At 42.1% G+C, this 22,732-nt stretch overlaps 1 protein-coding gene across 1 annotated transcript; it reads right to left on the bottom strand.

Annotated features, from left to right (window-relative positions):
* Positions 1 to 381: 381 nt before the first annotated feature.
* On the bottom strand, positions 382 to 14,945 carry LOC101732054 (signaling lymphocytic activation molecule-like). Its single transcript, XM_031891830.1, has 8 exons — positions 14,930 to 14,945; positions 11,999 to 12,268; positions 9,991 to 10,128; positions 8,684 to 8,730; positions 8,332 to 8,430; positions 6,372 to 6,452; positions 4,484 to 4,570; positions 382 to 863 (listed from the first exon to the last, which is right to left on the bottom strand). The coding sequence occupies exons 1-8, from the start codon at positions 14,943 to 14,945 to the stop codon at positions 795 to 797; spliced, it is 807 nt and encodes a 268-aa protein (XP_031747690.1). The 3' UTR covers positions 382 to 794.
* Between the last annotated feature and the right edge of the window lie 7,787 nt (positions 14,946 to 22,732).

The raw sequence follows: 22,732 nt of genomic DNA, 5'->3' as shown, positions 1-22,732 counted from the left end.
AATGGCACCTCTGTGTTCTGAAATTCTCAATGATAATTAATTCCCCATCAATGCAATGCACCATTCAACACCTGCATGGCCCTTGAAATATTTGTATTATTCCAGTAGGGCCAAATAAACTCTGAATAGCCACTCCTCCCCATCATGGATTCCAGTATAGAGCATGGCCAGTAAATGCTGTCTCTGGTTTGGGCCTAGAAAGCCTAGACAGTCCAGGGGAAGGGTCTTGGAGAACCCAGCCAAGATTATGGCACTGTATACTCCCTTGAACAGAATCTTGCAAATCCAAAATGGAAACCAAGAAAGAGGTGGATGAGAGGGAATCTCAAAGAGGAATTTCCATACTGGGAGTGTGAGTAAGGCAGCTTATGCCGGTCTGTGTTCCTCATTAAAAGATATTTTATAGGCAAAGAACATATATATTATAAAACAAAACAAGTCTTGGCACAAAATGAAATGTATAAAAACCAATTAATAAAAAGCTGAATAAGCCATAGCAGCAAGATAGGAGAAAAATAGCCCTGCCGTATTATAGTACTGAAGAGGTGCCTTAGGGAAGCCTTTAGCCCCAGGTTCTGTTTTGAGTCCAGGCCTCTGGGTGAAGTTGGATTCGTCGGTAGAGGATGAGGGTAAAGTTTTACTGGCCGAGTCTTCCAAAGGAAGCCATCATTTAATACATCTATACATGGCATCTTTTCAGAGGTGCCGGGCTTCTCTTCATCTTCATTATTCCCACCTATGTGGGGGGGAAGGATTACCTCTCCTCACCCTGAGCCTCAGTTCCATTCAAGGCTTCACACCAATTGGTTGTAGGATGGTCTGCTGGGATTATCGTTTGATGGGTCCTTTATATTATTGGCTGCCTGTCAAAAAAAACAAGATATTGCTGATATTGTTTCCTTTTCTCAATAAAAAGCTCAATATTATTTTTACCATTGACCGAGAGTGTTATGTATAAGAAATCAATTGGTGCAGACCATACAAAAACTACATAAAAATGCATGAACAAAGTTTAACAGAAACTGTAACAAAGTTAAAGTGGGAAGACACGGGGTAAAATGGTCACCATTATTGGTCCAAAAAACATGGCATGAAATGGGAAATGTAAACTACAGGTATCGGACCCCTTATCCGGAAACCCGTTATCCAGAAAGCTCCGAATTACGGAAAGGCCATCTCCCATAGACTCCATTTTAATCAAATAATTCAGAATTTTAAAACTGATTTCTTTTTTCTCTGTAATAATAAAACTGTACCGTGTAATTGTTCCCAACTAAGATATAATTACCCCTTATTGGGGGCAGAACAGCCCTATTGGGTTTATTTCATGGTTAAATGACTCCCTTTTCTCTGTAATAATAAAACAGTACCTGTACTTGATCCCAACTAAGATATAATTACCCCTTATTGGGGGCAGAACAGCCCTATTGGGTTTATTTCATGGTTAAATGATTCCCTTTTCTCTGTAATAATAAAACAGTACCTGTACTTGATCCCAACTAAGATATAATTACCCCTTATTGGGGGCAGAACAGCCCTATTGGGTTTATTTAATGGTTAAATGATTCCCTTTTCTCTGTAATAATAAAACAGTACCTGTACTTGATCCCAACTAAGATATAATTACCCCTTATTGGGGCAGAACAGCCCTATTGGGTTTATTTAATGGTTAAATGATTCCCTTTTCTCTGTAATAATAAAACAGTACCTGTACTTGATCCCAACTAAGATATAATTACCCCTTATTGGGGCAGAACAGCCCTATTGGGTTTATTTAATGGTTAAATGATTCCCTTTTCTCTGTAATAATAAAACAGTACCTGTACTTGATCCCAACTAAGATATAATTACCCCTTATTGGGTGCAAAACAATCCTGTTGGGTTTAATTAATGTTTTATTGATTTTTTTGTAGACTTAAGGTATGGAGATCCAAATTACGGAAAGACCCCCTTATCCGGAATACCCTTGGTCCCGAGCATTCTGGATAACAGGTCCTATACCTGTATTAACTATTTGTAGCAAACAATTAGATCTTTTCTTTTAAAAAATGTCTGCTAAATGTTGGTTGCTATGGGTTACTAGACCTCAAAAGTCTGCAAGAACTTCAAAGTTTACAATAAAGTTCTTGCAGGCAGGACCCTCTCCTGAGATGTATGTTTAGTGTTGAGAAAGGTGCTGGGGGCTAAATGAATAATATTTTTTAGTGCTGAACATTGGTTTCATAGCAGGAAGTATTTTTTCTTTTTGCAAAACCTCAGAAGTAAGAAGGGCTGCAATCTTTACTGCCTGTGGGTGATATTGGGGGGAAACAATCATATCAGCAGCCTGACTTACTGTACTATAGCATGTAGTATGTGTCTTGCTTTCTAAGGGAGTGCTAGTAAAGGCAAATACTTTATACCTTTAGTAGTACTTTTCTGAGAGTTACTATGCTTCTATTTGACACTGCAAATTAAACTTGCCGAGTTCATGTAGAAGCCAATGGCAAAGGTCCCTTCCCTTTCCATGAAGCTCTTTCTTTTGTCTCAAAACTATAGAGATTCCACTGGGTTTTGTCTGAAAATCACGACTTTCTCGAATTGTTGCAGTGACAATTCGAAAAAGTTGAGTTTCTTACGACTTTTCTCGCGATGACTTTTCCTTACATACTGTATACATATATAATATACATTTGGGTTATTTCCCTTTGGGACCAAACTGTAAATTATATACTTATGAACGGTGCTTAGTGATGTCATCAGTTATAATTGGAGCTTAGTGATGGAGTCACATGATTCACTAAAACTTGTATATTATAATAAATAAAGTACCCCCTGTTGTAAAATATGATGATATTAGAAGTCAACTTGGAGTTCCATGGCCATATAAAGGTTATTTGTGGCTCCTGTATATTATATAGTGACTTATAATATCCCTATATGTTACAATAGGTGGTACTTTATTCACTATATAATAAACAAGAGCCACAAATACCCTTTATATGGCCATGGAACCCCTCTGTGACTTATAATATCCCTATATGTTACAATAGGGGGTACTTTATTCACTATATAATATACAAGAGCCACAAATACCCTTTATATGGCCATGGAACTCCTCTGTGACTTATAATATCCCTATATGTTACAATAGGGGGTACTTTATTCACTATATAATATACAAGAGCCACAAATACCCTTTATATGGCCATGGAACCCCTCTGTGACTTATAATATCCCTATATGTTACAATAGGGGGTACTTTATTCACTATATAATATACAAGAGCCACAAATACCCTTTATATGGCCATGGAACCCCTCTGTGACTTATAATATCCCTATATGTTACAATAGGGGGTACTTTATTCACTATATAATATAAAAGAGCCACAAATACCCTTTATATGGCCATGGAACCCCTCTGTGACTTATAATATCCCTATATGTTACAATAGGGGGTACTTTATTCACTATATAATATACAAGAGCCACAAATACCCTTTATATGGCCATGGAACCCCTCTGTGACTTATAATATCCCTATATGTTACAATAGGGGGTACTTTATTCACTATATAATATACAAGAGCCACAAATACCCTTTATATGGCCATGGAACTCCTCTGTGACTTATAATATCCCTATATTGTAAAATACACTATTTATTAAAAAAAAGAAAAAAAAGTATTAATCCCAAAGTCTAGGGTGCCCAGAAACTTCTAATTATCCCACCCGACTGAATTAAGGAGATCTTTCTAGTCCTCTTAAAGTCAGGATTGATCCTAAACCCTTATCTTCAGCTTAGATATCCTTATTTAAACATGATGTTATATGGTGTAATAAGGTGTTTGGATATTATATGGTCCAACATTTGGTCAGGGCCCTATTTGCAAGGTTATTAAAATATAAAAAACATAAAACCACCCCTTAGGCCCACTATCCCTTTGTGCAACTACAACAAAACCCTAAACAAACAAAAATACTTAGAAGATGTTCATTCCTATACCACAAAGAAACAGCCCCTGGTTTCCCTAGGTAACCCAGATTGCCAAGTCATAAAAATAGTTGGGTTAGAAAGTTGCAATAGGACAGATTTAAGGTAGATGCTCTAGACCAGGGATCCCCAACCAGTGGCTCAGGGCAACATGTTGCTCCCCAACCCCTTGGATGTTGCTCTCAGTGCCCCCAAACCAGGGAGTTATTTTTGAATTCCTGACTTGGGGGCAAGTTTTGGTTGAATAAAAACAAGATTTCCTACCAAATAAAGCCCCTGTAAGCTGATAGGGTGCATAGAGGCCTGTAATAGCCAATCACAGCCCTTATTTGGCTCCTCCATGAACGTTAATGATGCTTGTGTTGCTCTCCAAGTCTTTTTACATTCGACTGTGGCTCACGAGTAAGAAAGGTTGGGGATCCCTGGTCTATACAGTATATTTATATAAATCCCTTCATAGACAATATTTCAACTGAAATAAGAAGAAATAGAAGTAATGCTGAATCACCTGGATGTTCTGCATCAAATCAGAACAGGATTCCCCTGTCTGGCCTTCAGTGTATGGGTTCTCATTCCTACTGCCAGATTGGTTGCCCTTTAATGATAAAATCATGTCAGTATGTGCGGAATTCAAGATTCTTCCTTTGAAACAAATGCAATCAGCAAGCTAGATGTTCATATCTGTGCCCTAGAAACGAGGGCTTATGTAAAGGCAAAGCTTTTATACTTTTTGTCTAAAGGACAAGAAACCAAGTCACCAATTTATCATGACAAAATGTAGCCAAGGATCAAAGGTCCTGATATCCCCCTGGTCAACTTCAAGGAGGCCATTTACTACCATTCGGATTTTTTCCCCCAATTTGGATTTTTTGGCACCAAAACTCGAAAACGTTTTGCCTTTTAAGAATTTACTATGCTTCAAAACGGCCAAAGATCTGAAACCGACAATTCACCAACTAAAACCTGTTGAGATCATGTAGAAATCAATGGCAGATGTTCCTTCCATTTCCTGATGGAACTTTCTTTGCTTTGAAACTTAAAAGGTTTTTGGATTTTTGATGCTGGTATTTTTGTCAATTCGAAAAGGAAGAAGTTTCGGTGCAACAATTTGAAAAAGTTGCCGTTTCGTGACTTTTCTGCAACTTGTTCCTCACAAAGACTTACAGTTCAGACTTTTTATTAAATGACAGATATTCGTGAGAACAGGTTAATTCTAATTCTAAAATAAAAAAAAAGTTCACTTCTTAATGTCAGATTTATCAAAATGTGAGTTTAGAGCTTAATACAGAAAAATTCACCCACGTTCTTTTAGAAGCGTATTTATCAAATGATGAACTCTTAACTTTCACCCATTGATAAATACAGTTCTAAAAATCCCATAGAAATGAATAGATAATCTGTATAGTAATAATAATAATCTGCCCTTAGACTTCATTTTACATAAATAATATAATATAATAATACACAATAAATCTGCCTCCATGTGTTAAGCTAAGGGGCAGATTTAACAAAATGTGAGTTTAGAGCTTAATACATAAAAACTCACCCACGTTCTATTCATTCCTATGGGATTTTTACAAATATATTTATCAGTGGGTGAAAGATAGAGTTCCCCATTTGATAAATACATAGGAAATCCCATAGGAATAAATAGAACGTGGGTGAGTTTTTATGTATTAGGGGCAGATTTAACAAAATATGAGATTAGAGTCTGTTACAGAAAAATGCACCCAGTTTCTATTCATTTATCGTGTATTGATCAGTGAGTGAAAGCTAGAGTTCACCATTTAATAAATACGCTTCTAAAAATCCCATAGGAATGAATAGAAACTGGGTGAGTTTTTATGTATTAAGCTCTAAACTCACATTTAGATAATTCTGCCCCTAAGAGTTGTCTGTGTGCTGCCTACATGCATCTGTGGGCATTTATGCTTTGGAGTTTGGCCTCCATCAGACCAGCGGAGTTAAGGTGGAGTAACTGAGGAGTTAGGGGTATACTTATCATGCTGTGTAAAAAGTGGAGTAAAGCATTACTGGTGATGTTACCCAGAGTAACCAATCAGCAATTAGATTTCAACAGTTAGAAAATCAAATCAAAGCATCTGATTGGCTGCAATTTACAACCTCACTGGTGATGTTTTACTCCACTTTTTACACAGCATTATAAATATACCCCTTAGTGTATATTTGCTCCCTTTATGGACTAGCCCCACTGCATAATAGGCATATTGAGTTATCCAGAACACAGCAAGGAGGCAACTGAAAATGAGTAAATAAGAGGGGTACAGAAAATCAGAGAGAGATATGGGAAGATAGAAACGGGGCACAGGCTTCAGGTGATGCTATTGTTGTAGGCCTGAGAGCAAGGGGGATATTAGCAATATTAACACTGGTACCTGAGCTGGAAGAGTCACCTCACTATACACAGTCTCTATTTTCTCTCCCTGTGTGGGATTCCCATGCCCGGCTCGGCCCCCCTGCCAAATGGAAAAGTTTCATTAGTTGCTTTATACTTTATCAGTCACAGTCAGGAAGATAAAATATTAATTGCTGGGTCTTGAAATCATCCTCACCATTGAGTATTTGCCCATTGTCACCCAATTTACCCAAAAGTTTTGCAACCTCTTGGCACCTTAAGAGGGAATGTAATAAAGTATAGTTATCCATAGCAACCCAGTATACGCTACCTGCCGATTGGATGCCATAGTTTACTGAATCTATATGAAACGTTGCTCCTTTTATTACTTTACCCTCTTTGTGTCCCCCTCAAAGTAACTATAGGGTTGGGTTTTTTAAACATAATATCCATGATCCTGTTTCATGTCTGGTTGACAGTAGCCTGAATAATCCTCATTAAGGGGCTGAACTACTGGGCTACAACTGGGATACAACTCTATTTTCAAGGTTGAAATGGCTAAAAAAAAGAATTACACCAAAAAAGCAAATACACTTAGGGGCCCATTCATGAAAGCACAAATTTTGTGTGCTTAAAAGCACGGTTGGAAAAAATTCGGAGTAACCACGATAATTTCTGTGTGAAAATGTCATGAAAATTATTTTCCCGGTCGTACAAAAATATTGTGGTTGCGTTCTGAAAGTCACAAAATTTACAGATCTGAACTATCGTAAACATCGTGAAAACCTTTTTGGCTTTGAAACTTCAATGGATGATTTTGGAAGCCTCCCATAGGGCTCAATGGCACTCTGCACCTCCAACCCGGCCCAAGGAAAGTCTCCCATAGGGCTCAATGGCACTCTGCAGCTCCAACCCAGCCCAAGGAAAGTCTCCCATAGGGCTCAATGGCACTCTGCAGCTCCAACCCGGCCCAAGGAAAGTCTCCCATAGGGATCAATGGCACTCTGCAGCTCCAACCTGGCCCAAGGAAAGCCTCCCATAGGGCTCAATGGCACTCTGCAGCTCCAACCCGGCCCAAGGAAAGTCTCCCATAGGGCTCAATGGCACTCTGCAGCTCCAACCCGGCCCAAGGAAAGTCTCCCATAGGGCTCAATGGCACTCTGCAGCTCCAACCCGGCCCAAGGAAAGTCTCCCATAGGGCTCAATGGCACTCTGCAGCTCCAACCCGACCCAAGGAAAGTCTCCCATAGGGCTCAATGGCACTCTGCAGCTCCAACCCGGCCCAAGGAAAGTCTCCCATAGGGCTCAATGGCACTCTGCAGCTCCAACCCGGCCCAAGGAAAGTCTCCCATAGGGATCAATGGCACTCTGCAGCTCCAACCTGGCCCAAGGAAAGCCTCCCATAGGGCTCAATGGCACTCTGCAGCTCCAACCCTGCCCAAGGAAAGTCTCCCATAGGGCTCAATGGCACTCTGCAGCTCCAACCTGGCCCAAGGAAAGCCTCCCATAGGGCTCAATGGCACTCTGCAGCTCCAACCCAGCCCAAGGAAAGTCTCCCATAGGGCTCAATGGCACTCTGCAGCTCCAACCCTGCCCAAGGAAAGTCTCCCATAGGGCTCAATGGCACTCTGCAGCTCCAACCCTGCCCAAGGAAAGTCTCCCATAGGGCTCAATGGCACTCTGCAGCTCCAACCCTGCCCAAGGAAAGTCTCCCATAGGGCTCAATGGCACTCTGCAGCTCCAACCCGGCCCAAGGAAAGTCTCCCATAGGGCTCAATGGCACTCTGCAGCTCCAACCCGGCCAAAAGATAGTCACCATACCGAAGCTTCAATGAATCCCAAAATGGCCGTAGTCTTTGTGAAAAATATTACTTTTTCATCGACGTTAATGAAAACCACAAAAAAATTGTGGAATTTTAACAAAATTATTGTGGACATTACGAAAAGTTCTATAAGTTAGAAAAAATACAAATAAAGTTTGTAAAGTTCTGCTGTTTTACCTTTGGTAGTTGAACTTCGCTATATAAAGTTACTGAGCCGTTAGCTGTTCCGTCTGCTGTGCCGGAACCAGATACGGTTTCTCTTTTTGGTTTTTGGACCTGGAAGCATAAAAATGGGCAATTATTTAATGTTACATACATATTTATGTGTATGTTAACTGGCACGTAATAGTTTTTCTGTTTACATGACAGGGTGATTCTCTAAAACCTCTGTCTCACAATCCCCATGTAACCACTTCTGTATTTATGAGCTGGACTTTTGCAAAACACATTTCACAGGAAATTAGCTCAGTACATATAGTACATCCCACTTCTGCTCCAGCTCTCCATATAAAGATAATGAGCTATTTACATGAGCATAGAGAGTCTTCTCTTCCATTTCTTCCGGTTTATGCTGATCTGGAACAAAATGAAAAAGGTTTAGATAAGATTTAATAAATAAGAAGTGCAATAAAATGAAGGTACAATGGTGCATATTGAGCCATTATTTTGAAAGTGCAGATATAGACACTAACACTACAGGAGGGCTATGGAACATGATTAAGAAGCCTATGGCCGACCTGAGAACAAGACATAAAGGGGATCTAAACACTGTTGCTCAGCCATATAACAAAATGGTGACAGGATTACAGATCCCAGCATACATGTTATCAGGGTGAGGCATGCTGGGAGCTGTAGTCCAGCACATCAGAGTTGTATTTTTTTTAGCAACATTGTACAGTAGAACTTTCCCCCAGCTCTCCAGATAGAGCGGCTTCATTATATTGATCCTCCAATGAGAATCCCAGCTAATCTGCATACGTTTGCCTCCATGTTGTTTGCTGTTACTATTGGAGTTAGAAGCATTAAGCAGTTTCTTGGCACTGAACAAATGTGTCTTTAACCCCATGTCTGGTTCCAGTGTCATATAATGGGCAAAAAACCACAATAATCACTGTATCTAATTTAATGGCAAGATGGCTGCCATGGTGATGCGAATAAGCATTCTCATTGGTCAATAATTTTGCATTTGTAATTAAATCTTAACCTTCTTTAGTGAGCTATGGGGTACAGTGGGACAGTTCTATGGAGGGTTTAGATCCCCTTTAAACTAATAAGTTAGGGATGAAAAAGCAAGAAACAAAATAAAAAAAAACAAAAAAACTCTCCAATTCAAAAACTGGAAAAGTGATAAAAAAGCCCAATAAATGACTGCAGATCACAAGTTGAAGATCTACATACTCTTCCTTTTTGATTCACATCTCAATATTCCTATTAGACAAACAAACCCAATGGGGGTGGGGGTGATTTGTCAATGTTCAAAAATCTTTCCATGATGCAAGTTTTTTTTTTAACTCAATCTCCCAATATTCAAATGATGGTTGAAAAACTTGTTCCGTATTTATTAAGAGCAAAACGAGATTCGAGGGTTTTTTTTGAGTTTGTAAACTAACAAATTCGAGGTAGTCAGGTTTTTTTTTTTTATTTGAACAAGTGTTTTATATTTGGATTTTTTATTACATAAGCATACATCTGAGGTTTTTTTTTTTATAAGTGAGTTTATTCCAAGTAGAAAAAAACTCTCCAATTCACAAAAATTGATAAAGAAGCCTAAAATGGAGTTGAATAAAGGGTATAACAGCCTCACAGTAATATAATATCATCAGGGAATGCACTCACCCTTCTTCTTCCTTTTAGACCGGCAACAAAATATAACCAGAACAGCCAGAACAGCCAGAAAAGCCACAGGGACCCCCACTGCTATTAATATCGGAATGATCCCCCATGGGCGTGTAGGATTTCCTGTTTTCGTATCATCTGTAAAGATCAGTAATATAAAAAAAATGAAGAGCCAAGAATGAAATATTAAACCGATAAGGTTAGCTTGACTTAAGCTTGATTATGTGCCTGTGGGTGCCATGTGTATATATATAATATATATGGAAAGAACAATAAATAATTCATAATTTGTACTCATCTCCTTGAACACAAAAAATACTCCTGTAAATGTTTTCCCAACATAGTGGTGTATTGCAGTAACAGAACTTACAATTAAAAGTGTTTCATTCTAGGACCTGCTCTTACTCCTGGGAACAAATGTGCCTAATTTTACCCAAATGCAGGTGTGTTAGAAACACCATATACAAAAGCGACATTCTAAATTTTACATGAGGGAACTATGTGCCCTGACTGAATCCAGACCCCTGGGCTATTTACAGCCCATCCCAATAAACTTGAATTACTTTTATCTTCACAATTTATCTCTATGTATGTGTAACTTGCTAATTTACTGCTCGTGAACACTTCTCTCTAATCTAACAGTATATACAGTATATGTTGTGCCATTCCTGCTTCCATTTGTATTCAGCCTGATGAAGGGCCCTTAGAGCTCTGAAAGCTGCAATGTATTCCTATTGTTAGCCAATATAGGCATCATTTCTACAGTACTCTTGTATTTGTGTTTTTGTATTTATTAATGAAACCACAACTAAACTAATTTTTCATGTCAGTCATTTGTCAAAAGATCCAAATTGAAAACCAACGAATAAAGATGCGGAATAAACGTGAAAAACCCACAACTCTTTTATAATGCTGCACAAATTACAGTGTCAATAACCCCCCGAAAACCTCTAAAACCACCAGCTGTATAAGGGACATCTGTCACTGACTTCTGTATCATCTCGGCAGGTTTTATATTTGTGGCAACTTTGTTTCATAATAAATTGTGAAGAACATGTTTTTTCCCCACAACAAAATTGTATTTTGATGCAAAAAATCAAGGGGTTATTTACAATCACAAGGTGAAAACTCAGCATAGCCAGTAAAAGAAAATGCTGATTTGTGCCGATGTTTAGCCTTTTGCACACACAGTTAGGTTAGTAAATGAACTCTATAGCCTTCATAAGGACATTACCTTAACCTGCCTACAGCCCAAGGCATTGTTATTTTATATTAATTTCTCCTTCTGTGTCAGATACAGTTATAGTTGCCAAAACAAACAGGCAGGGTGCAGAAAGATGTAAAATAAGTGGTCTAGTAACCCATAGCAACCAATAAGATGTAACGTTCATTATAAAAATACAACTACACTAAGGGGCTGATTTACTAAGACATGATTTCGAATCCGAATTGGAAAAATTCCGATTGGAAACGAACATTTTGCGACTTTTTCGGTAATTTTGCGATTTTTTCGCATTTTTTGCGATTTTTTCGGTGTCTTTACGATTTCTGCGAAAAAACGCAAGTTTTTCGTAGCCATTACGAAAGTTGCGCAAAGTCGCGATTTTTTCGTAGCGTTAACACTTGCGCGCAAAGTTGCGCCTTTTTCGTAGCGTTAAAACTTAAAAGGCGCAACGTTTCGCGCAAGTTTTAACGCTACGAAAAAATCGCGACTTTGCGCAACTTTCGTAATGGCTACGAAAAACTCGCGTTTTTTCGCAAAAATCGTAAAGACGCCGAAAAAAATCGCAAAAAATACGAAAAAAATCGCAAAATTACCGATCATTACGAAAAAAACGCAATCGGGCGCATTCGGCCCGTTCGTGGGTTAGTAAATGTGCCCCTAACTGTTAGTTGGTTACTTTGGATCACTGGGACTGGTCAGAACTTGTTTACTCAATATTCCCATCTCTCCCCAGCTTCCCAGTAGTGATGTGTAAGTTTTAGGAGCCCCCTATATAAAACCCACCTCTATTGCAGGGAATATGTGCAGTTCTGGAAGCCTCGCTGATTGGGTTCCGGGCGGTACAGCTGTATGTAACATGTGACTGAGCATTATAGATACGGAGCGTGTGATTGGTCACTTCTGTGCCGGGGCTGTTTGTGTTATTCCAGGTGAGAGTCACATCTGAGCCAATCACAGCGCAGGACAAGGTTCCCGTAATAGTACAGGTCCCATTGTGGGTCTCACTAAGGGTGACATTTGGATGGATCAGGATATCTTCTGATGTGAGAGTCTCTGCATGCAAAGAGAAAAGCTATTTTTTGTTATGCGAGATTTAATGTGAAATGGACTTAATTTCTTTACAATACAAATAAAATTTTAATTGTTTTTGATACTAATGAATTGGTGTTAAAACTACTTATATTGCTACATAATTGTTCTGGTTAAAAAATTATAACACTTCCATTAAATTCAGCCTTTTTCATCTAATACTTAAGATCAGTGCTGGCCTGTGACCCCCCTCTGTGTGGCCCCCACCTGCCTGGCTGCTGTGACTGCTTACCTTTGTGTAAGATTTAAATGGTATCAGTACTGAGATTAACAGGCCCCCCTGCATTGCTCACACCTCCGACTCAGGCTGTAAGCCCCCACATTGTTCACCTGTTCACACCTCAGACTAGGAGCACTGCCAGCATTGTGTCACTGTATGAACTGCCTGTCTTGTGCTGCCTGTGTGTATGGCACACACAGGCAGCAGAGAGAACATGGCACACACAGGCAGCATAGAGCAGAGAGAACATGGCACACACAGGCAGCATAGAGCAGAGAGAACATGGCACACACAGGCAGCATAGGCACACACAGGCAGCATAGGGTAGGCAGAGTATGGCCCACACAGGGAGCATAGGGCAGGCAGAGTATGGCACACACAGGCAGCATAGGGCAGGTAGAATATGGCACACACAGGCAGCATAAGGCAGGCAGAGTATGGCACACACAGGCAGCATAGGGCAGGCAGAGTATGGTACACACAGGCAGCATAGGGCAGGCAGAGTATGGCACACACAGGCAGTATAGGGCAGCAGAGTATGGCACATACAGGCAGCATAGGGCAGGCAGAGTATGGCACACACAGGCAGCATAGGGCAGGAAGAGTATGGCACACACAGGCAGCATAGGGCAGGCAGAGTATAGCACACACAGGCAGCATATGGCAGCAGAGTATGGCACACACAGGAAGCATAGGGCAGGCAGAGTATGGCACACACAGGCAGCGTAGAACAGGCAGTGTATGGCACACACAGGCAGCATAGGGAAGGCAGAGTATGGCACACACAGACAGTGTAGGGCAGGCAGAGTATGGCCAACACAGGCAGCATAGGGCAGGCAGAGTATGGCACACACAGGCAGCATAGGGCAGGAAGAGTATGGCACACACAGGCAGCATAGGGCAGGCAGAGTATGGCACACACAGGCAGCATAGGGCAGGCAGAGTATGGCACACACAGGCAGCATAGGGCAGGTAGAATATGGCACACACAGGCAGCATAGGGCAGGCAGAGTATGGTACACACAGGCAGCATAGGGCAGGCAGAGTATGGCACACACAGGCAGCATAGGGCAGGCAGAGTATGGCACACGCAGGCAGTATAGGGCAGCAGAGTATGGCACATACAGGCAGCATAGGGCAGGAAGAGTATGGCACACACAGGCAGCATAGGGTAGGCAGAGTATGGCACACACCGGCAGCATAGGGCAGGTAGAATATGGCACACACAGGCAGCATAGGGCAGGCAGAGTATAGCACACACAGGCAGCATAGGGCAGCAGAGTATGGCACACACAGGAAGCATAGGGCAGGCAGAGTATGGCACACACAGGCAGCATAGGGCAGGCAGTGTATGGCACACACAGGCAGCATAGGGCAGGCAGAGTATGGCACACACAGGCATCGTAGGGCAGGCAGAGTATGGCACACACCGGCAGCATAGGGCAGGCAGAGTACGGCACACACAGGCAGCATAGGGCAGGCAGAGTATGGCACACACAGGCATCGTAGGGCAGGAAGAGTATGGCACACACCGGCAGCGTAGGGCAGGCAGAGTATGGCACACACAGGCAGCATAGGGCAGGCAGAGTATGGCACACACAGGCATCGTAGGGCAGGAAGAGTATGGCACACACCGGCAGCGTAGGGCAGGCAGAGTATGGCACACACAGGCAGCGTAGGGCAGGCAGAGTATGGCACACACAGGCAGCATAGGGCAGGCAGAGTATGGCACACACAGGCAGGGTAGGGCAGGCAGAGTATGGCACACACAGGCAGGGTAGGGCAGACAGAGTATGGCACACACAGGCAGCATAGGGCAGGCAGAGTATGGCACACACAGGCAGGGTAGGGCAGGCAGAGTATGGCACACACAGGCAGGGTAAGGCAGGCAGAGTATGGCACACACAGGCAGCATAGGGTAGGCAGAGTATGGCACACACAGGCAGCATAGGGCAGGTAGAATATGGCACACACAGGCAGCATAGGGCAGGCAGAGTATAGCACACACAGGCAGCATAGGGCAGCAGAGTATGGCACACACAGGACGCATAGGGCAGGCAGAGTATGGCACACACAGGCAGCATAGGGCAGGCAGAGTATGGCACACACAGGCAGTGTAGGGCAGGCAGAGTATGGCACACACAGGCAGGGTAGGGCAGGCAGAGTATGACACACACAGGCAGCATAGGGCAGGCAGAGTATGGCACACACAGGCATATTTCCCTGCAAATCAATGAAAGATGTCCCACTGATCCAGTCAAAGTTAGAAGAGGAACATCAAGCACTCCGTACTATAGAGATCTGCTGTAAAAACGGACTTTATTTCTTCATTTTAAAACCAATATGCCTGACACGTTTCGTGCGTTCAAGCACTTATTCATATAATAATAAGTGCATGAACGCACGAAACGCGTTAGGCATATTGGTTTTAAAATGAAGAAATAAAGTCCGTTTTTACAGCAGATCTCTATAGTCCGGAGTGCTTGATGTTCCTCTTCTAACTTTGGTGTGTCTTCCCTTCAGCTGCGGGTTCGGGGCTAAAAGCACCCGGACCACCATTGGACTTCGGTGAGCATACTGTTTATCTTGAACCTAATGCTGCTTATGTGATTTATTCCTCGTGTTGAGAGTGATAGACTTACTACACCCGGGTCTCAACTTTTCACAGGGTATATAATTAATTTAATTAAATTAATTGATTCATTTTCATGCTTTTGTGCACGAGCGGTTGTTCATTGATTTAACTACATGTTTTGTAATTTACTTTATTTTCCCTCTGGTATTTATCCCACGCGGATTTTATCCTTTTTGAGCGTTTTTTGTATTAGTTTTTGTCCACTGATCCAGTCAGCGGGGATCAATTCTGGACCTCCTGTATAGCACCAAAAGCAACAATATACAAGTGTCCCGATATCTTATGTAAATAATGATAAACTGCTATCCAAAAGCTATAGGGCCTGATTCGATAAAACGTGCGCTATTTTTATTGTGTGCTAAAATTTTTACCGTGGCTTAATTTTGGCAATTTTTCGCACGATTCACTATAAGCATACTTGCGCTTTTTTACGCGCGATATTGCATGCGTTATTTAACTCGCGAAAGACTATTTCAATGCGGTATTTGCCGGTACATGCGCTAAATATGAATGGTAGCATAGAAATAGTGTATATAAATATTAGCCACATATAAATGGTAGCATATAAATGGTAGATGCTTATAAATAGTAGCCACTACTGATGAGCAAATGTGTTCTGGTTTCTTTGGTGAAAAATTAGCAAATCTTTCGAAAGATCCACGAAACATCAAAAATGTTGTGCGGGCCAAAAAATTGTTGCCGTGACTATTATTTTTTGACGTATCAATTTTTGGATGTGTGGTGAATTTTTGCGTGGCAAATTTTTTAATGCGTTTTGCCATTGGCGGATTGTTTTGCGAAACGCATGAAAAAATCTGCCGCGAAAAAATTCAACGCACGGCCAAAAATTCACTGCGAATCCATGCCTGGCGAAACATTTCATCACTTGTAGCCAAATAGAAATAGTTGCGCAAATGAACGCACGCCATGTTAGCCATACACGCCAATACTTGCGGAAAATTACTGTATTAAAAATGACCATTTCGCTGCAAACTGGCGGCTGCGTCACTCTGGGGGAAACACAGACTTGAATAAATAACACTGTAAGTCCATATTTTATTGCAAAAAATAATTTACTGTACTTTTGTATAATTTTTCGCCTGCCTGTAGTAGGTGTTAATTTTGGTCAGTCTAATGGTTCCTGCTGTATGTGATGGTCAGTCTAATGGTTCCTGCTGTATGTGATGGTCAGTCTAATGGTTCCTGTTGTATGTGATGGTCAGTCTAATGGTTCCTGCTCTATGTGATAGTCAGTCTAATGGTTCCTGCTGTATGTGATGGTCAGTCTAAGGGTTCCTGCTGTATGTGATGGTCAGTCTAATGGTTCCTGCTGTATGTGATGGTCAGTCTAATGGTTCCTGCTGTTTGTGATCGTCAGTCTAATGGTTCCTGCTGTATGTGATGGTCAGTCTAATGGTTCCAGCTGTATGTAATGGTCAGTCTAATGGTTCCTGTTGTATGTGATGGTCAGTCTAATGGTTCCTGTTGTATGTGATAGTCAGTCTAATGGTTCCTGTTGTATGTGATGGTCAGTCTAATGGTTCCTGCTGTATGTGATGGTCAGTCTAATGGTTCCTGCTGTATGTGATGGTCAGTCTAATGGTTCCTGCTGTATGTGATGGTCAATCTAATGGTTCCTGCTGTATGTGATGGTCAGTCTAATGGTTCCTGTTGTATGTGATGGTCAGTCTAATGGTTCCTGCTCTATGTGATAGTCAGTCTAATGGTTCCTGCTGTATGTGATGGTCAGTCTAATGGTTCCTGCTGTATGTGATGGTCAGTCTAATGGTTCCTGCTGTATGTGATAGTCAGTCTAATGGTTCCTGCTGTATGTGATGGTCGGTCTAATGGTTCCTGCTGTATGTGATGGCCGGTCTAATGGTTCCTGCTGTATGTGATGGTCAGTCTAATGGTTCCTGTTGTATGTGATGGTCAGTCTAATGGTTCCTGCTGTTTGTGATCGTCAGTCTAATGGTTCCTGCTGTATGTGATGGCCAGTCTAATGGTTCCAGCTGTATGTGATGGTCAGTCTAATGGTTCCTGCTGTATGTGATAGTCAGTCTAATGGTTCCTGCTGTATGTGATGGTCAGTCTAATGGTTCCTGCTGTATGTGATGGTCAGTCTAATGGTTCCTGCTGTATGTGATGGTCAGTCTAATGGTTCCTGCTGTATGTGATGGCCGGTCTAATGGTTCCTGCTGTATGTGATAGTCGGTCTAATGGTTCCTGCTGTATGTGATAGTCAGTCTAATGGTTCCTGCTGTATGTGATGGTCAGTCTAATGGTTCCTGCTGTATGTGATGGTCAGTCTAATGGTTCCTGTTGTATGTGACGGTCAGTCTAATGTTTCCTGCTGTATGTGATAGTCAGTCTAATGGTTCCTGCTGTATGTGATGGTCAGTCTAATGGTTCCTGCTGTATGTGATGGTCGGTCTAATGGTTCCTGCTGTATGTGATGGTCAGTTTAATGGTTCCTGCTGTATGTGATGGTCAGTCTACTGGTTCCTGCTGTATGTGATGGTCAGTCTAATGGTTCCTGTTGTATGTGATGGTCAGTCTAATGGTTCCTGCTGTATGTGATGGTCAGTCTAATGGTTCCTGCTGTATGTGATGGTCAGTCTAATGGTTCCTGTTGTATGTGATGACCAGTCTAATGGTTCCTGTTGTATGTTATGGTCAGTCTATTGGTTCCTGTTGTATGTGATGGTCAGTCTAATGGTTCCTGTTGTATGTGATGACCAGTCTAATGGTTCCTGTTGTATGTTATGGTCAGTCTATTGGTTCCTGTTGTATGTGATGGTCAGTCTAATGGTTCCTGCTGTTTGTGATGGTCAGTCTAATGGTTCCTGCTGTATGTGATCGTCAGTCTTATGGTTCCTGCTGTATGTGATGGTCAGTCTAATGGTTCCTGTTGTATGTGATGGTCAGTCTAATGGTTCCTGCTGTTTGTGATGGTCAGTCTAATGGTTCCTGTTGTATGTGATAGTCAGTCTAATGGTTCCTGTTGTATGTGATGGTCAGTCTAATGGTTCCTGCTGTATATGATGGTCAGTCTAATGGTTCCTGCTGTATGTGATAGTCAGTCTAATGGTTCCTGCTGTATGTGATGGTCAGTCTAATGGTTCCTGCTGTATGTGATGGTCAGTCTAATGGTTCCTGTTGTATGTGATGGTCAGTCTAATGGTTCCTGCTCTATGTGATAGTCAGTCTAATGGTTCCTGCTGTATGTGATGGTCAGTCTAATGGTTCCTGCTGTATGTGATGGTCAGTCTAATGGTTCCTGCTGTATGTGATAGTCAGTCTAATGGTTCCTGCTGTATGTGATGGTCGGTCTAATGGTTCCTGCTGTATGTGATGGCCGGTCTAATGGTTCCTGCTGTATGTGATGGTCAGTCTAATGGTTCCTGTTGTATGTGATGGTCAGTCTAATGGTTCCTGCTGTTTGTGATCGTCAGTCTAATGGTTCCTGCTGTATGTGATGGCCAGTCTAATGGTTCCAGCTGTATGTGATGGTCAGTCTAATGGTTCCTGCTGTATGTGATAGTCAGTCTAATGGTTCCTGCTGTATGTGATGGTCAGTCTAATGGTTCCTGCTGTATGTGATAGTCAGTCTAATGGTTCCTGCTGTATGTGATGGTCAGTCTAATGGTTCCTGTTGTATGTGATGGTCAGTCTAACGGTTCCTGCTCTATGTGATAGTCAGTCTAATGGTTCCTGCTGTATGTGATGGTCAGTCTAATGGTTCCTGCTGTATGTGATGGTCAGTCTAATGGTTCCTGCTGTATGTGATAGTCAGTCTAATGGTTCCTGCTGTATGTGATGGTCGGTCTAATGGTTCCTGCTGTATGTGATGGCCGGTCTAATGGTTCCTGCTGTATGTGATAGTCAGTCTAATGGTTCCTGTTGTATGTGATGGTCAGTCTAATGGTTCCTGCTGTTTGTGATCGTCAGTCTAATGGTTCCAGCTGTATGTGATGGTCAGTCTAATGGTTCCTGCTGTATGTGATGGTCGGTCTAATGGTTCCTGCTGTATGTGATGGCCGGTCTAATGGTTCCTGCTGTATGTGATAGTCAGTCTAATGGTTCCTGTTGTATGTGATGGTCAGTCTAATGGTTCCTGCTGTTTGTGATCGTCAGTCTAATGGTTCCAGCTGTATGTGATGGTCAGTCTAATGGTTCCTGCTGTATGTGATAGTCAGTCTAATGGTTCCTGCTGTATGTGATGGTCAGTCTAATGGTTCCTGCTGTATGTGATTGTCAGTCTAATGGTTCCAGCTGTATATGATGGTCAGTCTAATGGTTCCAGCTGTATGTAATGGTCAGTCTAATGGTTCCTGTTGTATGTGATGGTCGGTCTAATGGTTCCTGTTGTATGTGATAGTCAGTCTAATGGTTCCTGTTGTATGTGATGGTCAGTCTAATGGTTCCTGCTGTATGTGATGGTCAGTCTAATGGTTCCTGCTGTATGTGATAGTCAGTCTAATGGTTCCTGCTGTATGTGATGGTCAGTCTAATGGTTCCTGCTGTATGTGATGGTCAGTCTAATGGTTCCTGTTGTATGTGATGGTCAGTCTAATGGTTCCTGCTCTATGTGATAGTCAGTCTAATGGTTTCTGCTGTATGTGATAGTCAGTCTAATGGTTCCTGCTGTATGTGATGGTCAGTCTAATGGTTCCTGCTGTATGTGATAGTCAGTCTAATGGTTCCTGCTGTATGTGATGGTCGGTCTAATTGTTCCTGCTGTATGTGATGGCCGGTCTAATGGTTCCTGCTGTATGTGATGGTCAGTCTAATGGTTCCTGTTGTATGTGATGGTCAGTCTAATGGTTCCTGCTGTTTGTGATCGTCAGTCTAATGGTTCCTGCTGTATGTGATGGCCAGTCTAATGGTTCCAGCTGTATGTGATGGTCAGTCTAATGGTTCCTGCTGTATGTGATAGTCAGTCTAATGGTTCCTGCTGTATGTGATGGCCAGTCTTATGGTTCCAGCTGTATGTGATGGCCAGTCTAATGGTTCCAGCTGTATGTGATGGTCAGTCTAATGGTTCCTGCTGTATGTGATGGTCAGTCTAATGGTTCCTGCTGTATGTGATAGTCAGTCTAATGGTTCCTGCTGTATGTGATGGTCAGTCTAATGGTTCCTGCTGTATGTGATGGTCAGTCTAATGGTTCCTGTTGTATGTGATGGTCAGTCTAATGGTTCCTGCTCTATGTGATAGTCAGTCTAATGGTTCCTGCTGTATGTGATAGTCAGTCTAATGGTTCCTGCTGTATGTGATGGTCAGTCTAATGGTTTCTGCTGTATGTGATAGTCAGTCTAATGGTTCCAGCTGTATATGATGGTCAGTCTAATGGTTCCAGCTGTATGTAATGGTCAGTCTAATGGTTCCTGTTGTATGTGATGGTCGGTCTAATGGTTCCTGTTGTATGTGATAGTCAGTCTAATGGTTCCTGTTGTATGTGATGGTCAGTCTAATGGTTCCTGCTGTATGTGATGGTCAGTCTAATGGTTCCTGCTGTATGTGATAGTCAGTCTAATGGTTCCTGCTGTATGTGATGGTCAGTCTAATGGTTCCTGCTGTATGTGATGGTCAGTCTAATGGTTCCTGTTGTATGTGATGGTCAGTCTAATGGTTCCTGCTCTATGTGATAGTCAGTCTAATGGTTTCTGCTGTATGTGATAGTCAGTCTAATGGTTCCTGCTGTATGTGATGGTCAGTCTAATGGTTCCTGCTGTATGTGATAGTCAGTCTAATGGTTCCTGCTGTATGTGATGGTCGGTCTAATGGTTCCTGCTGTATGTGATGGTCGGTCTAATGGTTCCTGCTGTATGTGATGGTCAGTCTAATGGTTCCTGTTGTATGTGATGGTCAGTCTAATGGTTCCTGCTGTTTGTGATCGTCAGTCTAATGGTTCCTGCTGTATGTGATGGCCAGTCTAATGGTTCCAGCTGTATGTGATGGTCAGTCTAATGGTTCCTGCTGTATGTGATAGTCAGTCTAATGGTTCCTGCTGTATGTGATGGCCAGTCTTATGGTTCCAGCTGTATGTGATGGCCAGTCTAATGGTTCCAGCTGTATGTGATGGTCAGTCTAATGGTTCCTGCTGTATGTGATGGTCAGTCTAATGGTTCCTGCTGTATGTGATAGTCAGTCTAATGGTTCCTGCTGTATGTGATGGTCAGTCTAATGGTTCCTGCTGTATGTGATGGTCAGTCTAATGGTTCCTGTTGTATGTGATGGTCAGTCTAATGGTTCCTGCTCTATGTGATAGTCAGTCTAATGGTTCCTGCTGTATGTGATAGTCAGTCTAATGGTTCCTGCTGTATGTGATGGTCAGTCTAATGGTTTCTGCTGTATGTGATAGTCAGTCTAATGGTTCCTGCTGTATGTGATGGTCAGTCTAATGGTTCCTGCTGTATGTGATAGTCAGTCTAATGGTTCCTGCTGTATGTGATGGTCGGTCTAATGGTTCCTGCTGTATGTGATGGCCGGTCTAATGGTTCCTGCTGTATGTGATGGTCAGTCTAATGGTTCCTGTTGTATGTGATGGTCAGTCTAATGGTTCCTGCTGTTTGTGATCGTCAGTCTAATGGTTCCTGCTGTATGTGATGGCCAGTCTAATGGTTCCAGCTGTATGTGATGGTCAGTCTAATGGTTCCTGCTGTATGTGATAGTCAGTCTAATGGTTCCTGCTGTATGTGATGGCCAGTCTAATGGTTCCAGCTGTATGTGATGGCCAGTCTAATGGTTCCAGCTGTATGTGATGGTCAGTCTAATGGTTCCTGCTGTATGTGATGGTCAGTCTAATGGTTCCTGCTGTATGTGATAGTCAGTCTAATGGTTCCTGCTGTATGTGATGGCCAGTCTAATGGTTCCTGCTGTATGTGATGGCCAGTCTAATGGTTCCTGCTGTATGTGATAGTCGGTCTAATGGTTCCTGCTGTATGTGATAGTCAGTCTAATGGTTCCTGCTGTATGTGATGGTCAGTCTAATGGTTCCTGCTGTATGTGATGGTCAGTCTAATGGTTCCTGTTGTATGTGATGGTCAGTCTAATGTTTCCTGCTGTATGTGATAGTCAGTCTAATGGTTCCTGCTCTATGTGATGGTCAGTCTAATGGTTCCTGCTGTATGTGATGGTCAGTCTAATGGTTCCTGCTGTATGTGATGGTCAGTTTAATGGTTCCTGCTGTATGTGATGGTCAGTCTAATGGTTCCTGCTGTATGTGATGGTCAGTCTAATGGTTCCTGTTGTATGTGATGGTCAGTCTAATGTTTCCTGCTGTATGTGATAGTCAGTCTAATGGTTCCTGCTCTATGTGATGGTCAGTCTAATGGTTCCTGCTGTATGTGATGGTCAGTCTAATGGTTCCTGTTGTATGTGATGGTCAGTCTAATGGTTCCTGTTGTATGTGATGGTCAGTCTAATGGTTCCTGTTGTATGTGATAGTCAGTCTAATGGTTCCTGCTGTATGTGATGGTCAGTCTAATGGTTCCTGCTGTATGTGATGGTCAGTCTAATGGTTCCTGTTGTATGTGATGACCAGTCTAATGGTTCCTGTTGTATGATATG

The sequence above is a fragment of the Xenopus tropicalis genome, chromosome 8 (genome assembly GCF_000004195.4).
Source record: "Xenopus tropicalis strain Nigerian chromosome 8, UCB_Xtro_10.0, whole genome shotgun sequence".
Taxonomy (NCBI): domain Eukaryota; kingdom Metazoa; phylum Chordata; class Amphibia; order Anura; family Pipidae; genus Xenopus; species Xenopus tropicalis.
The sequence above is the reverse complement of the archived record's forward strand: the minus strand, read 5'-3'. Positions and strand labels throughout refer to the sequence as shown.

Excerpts from the sequence above, each read along its gene's own strand:
- LOC101732054 (XM_031891830.1), bottom strand. Across the intron at positions 4,571-6,371 it reads AGGTGACTCTTCCAGCTCAG|GGCAACCAATCTGGCAGTAG; the intron begins GTACCAGTGTTA and ends TTATCATTAAAG. Across the intron at positions 864-4,483 it reads ATTTGATGCAGAACATCCAG|GCAGCCAATAATATAAAGGA; the intron begins GTGATTCAGCAT and ends TTTTTTTGACAG.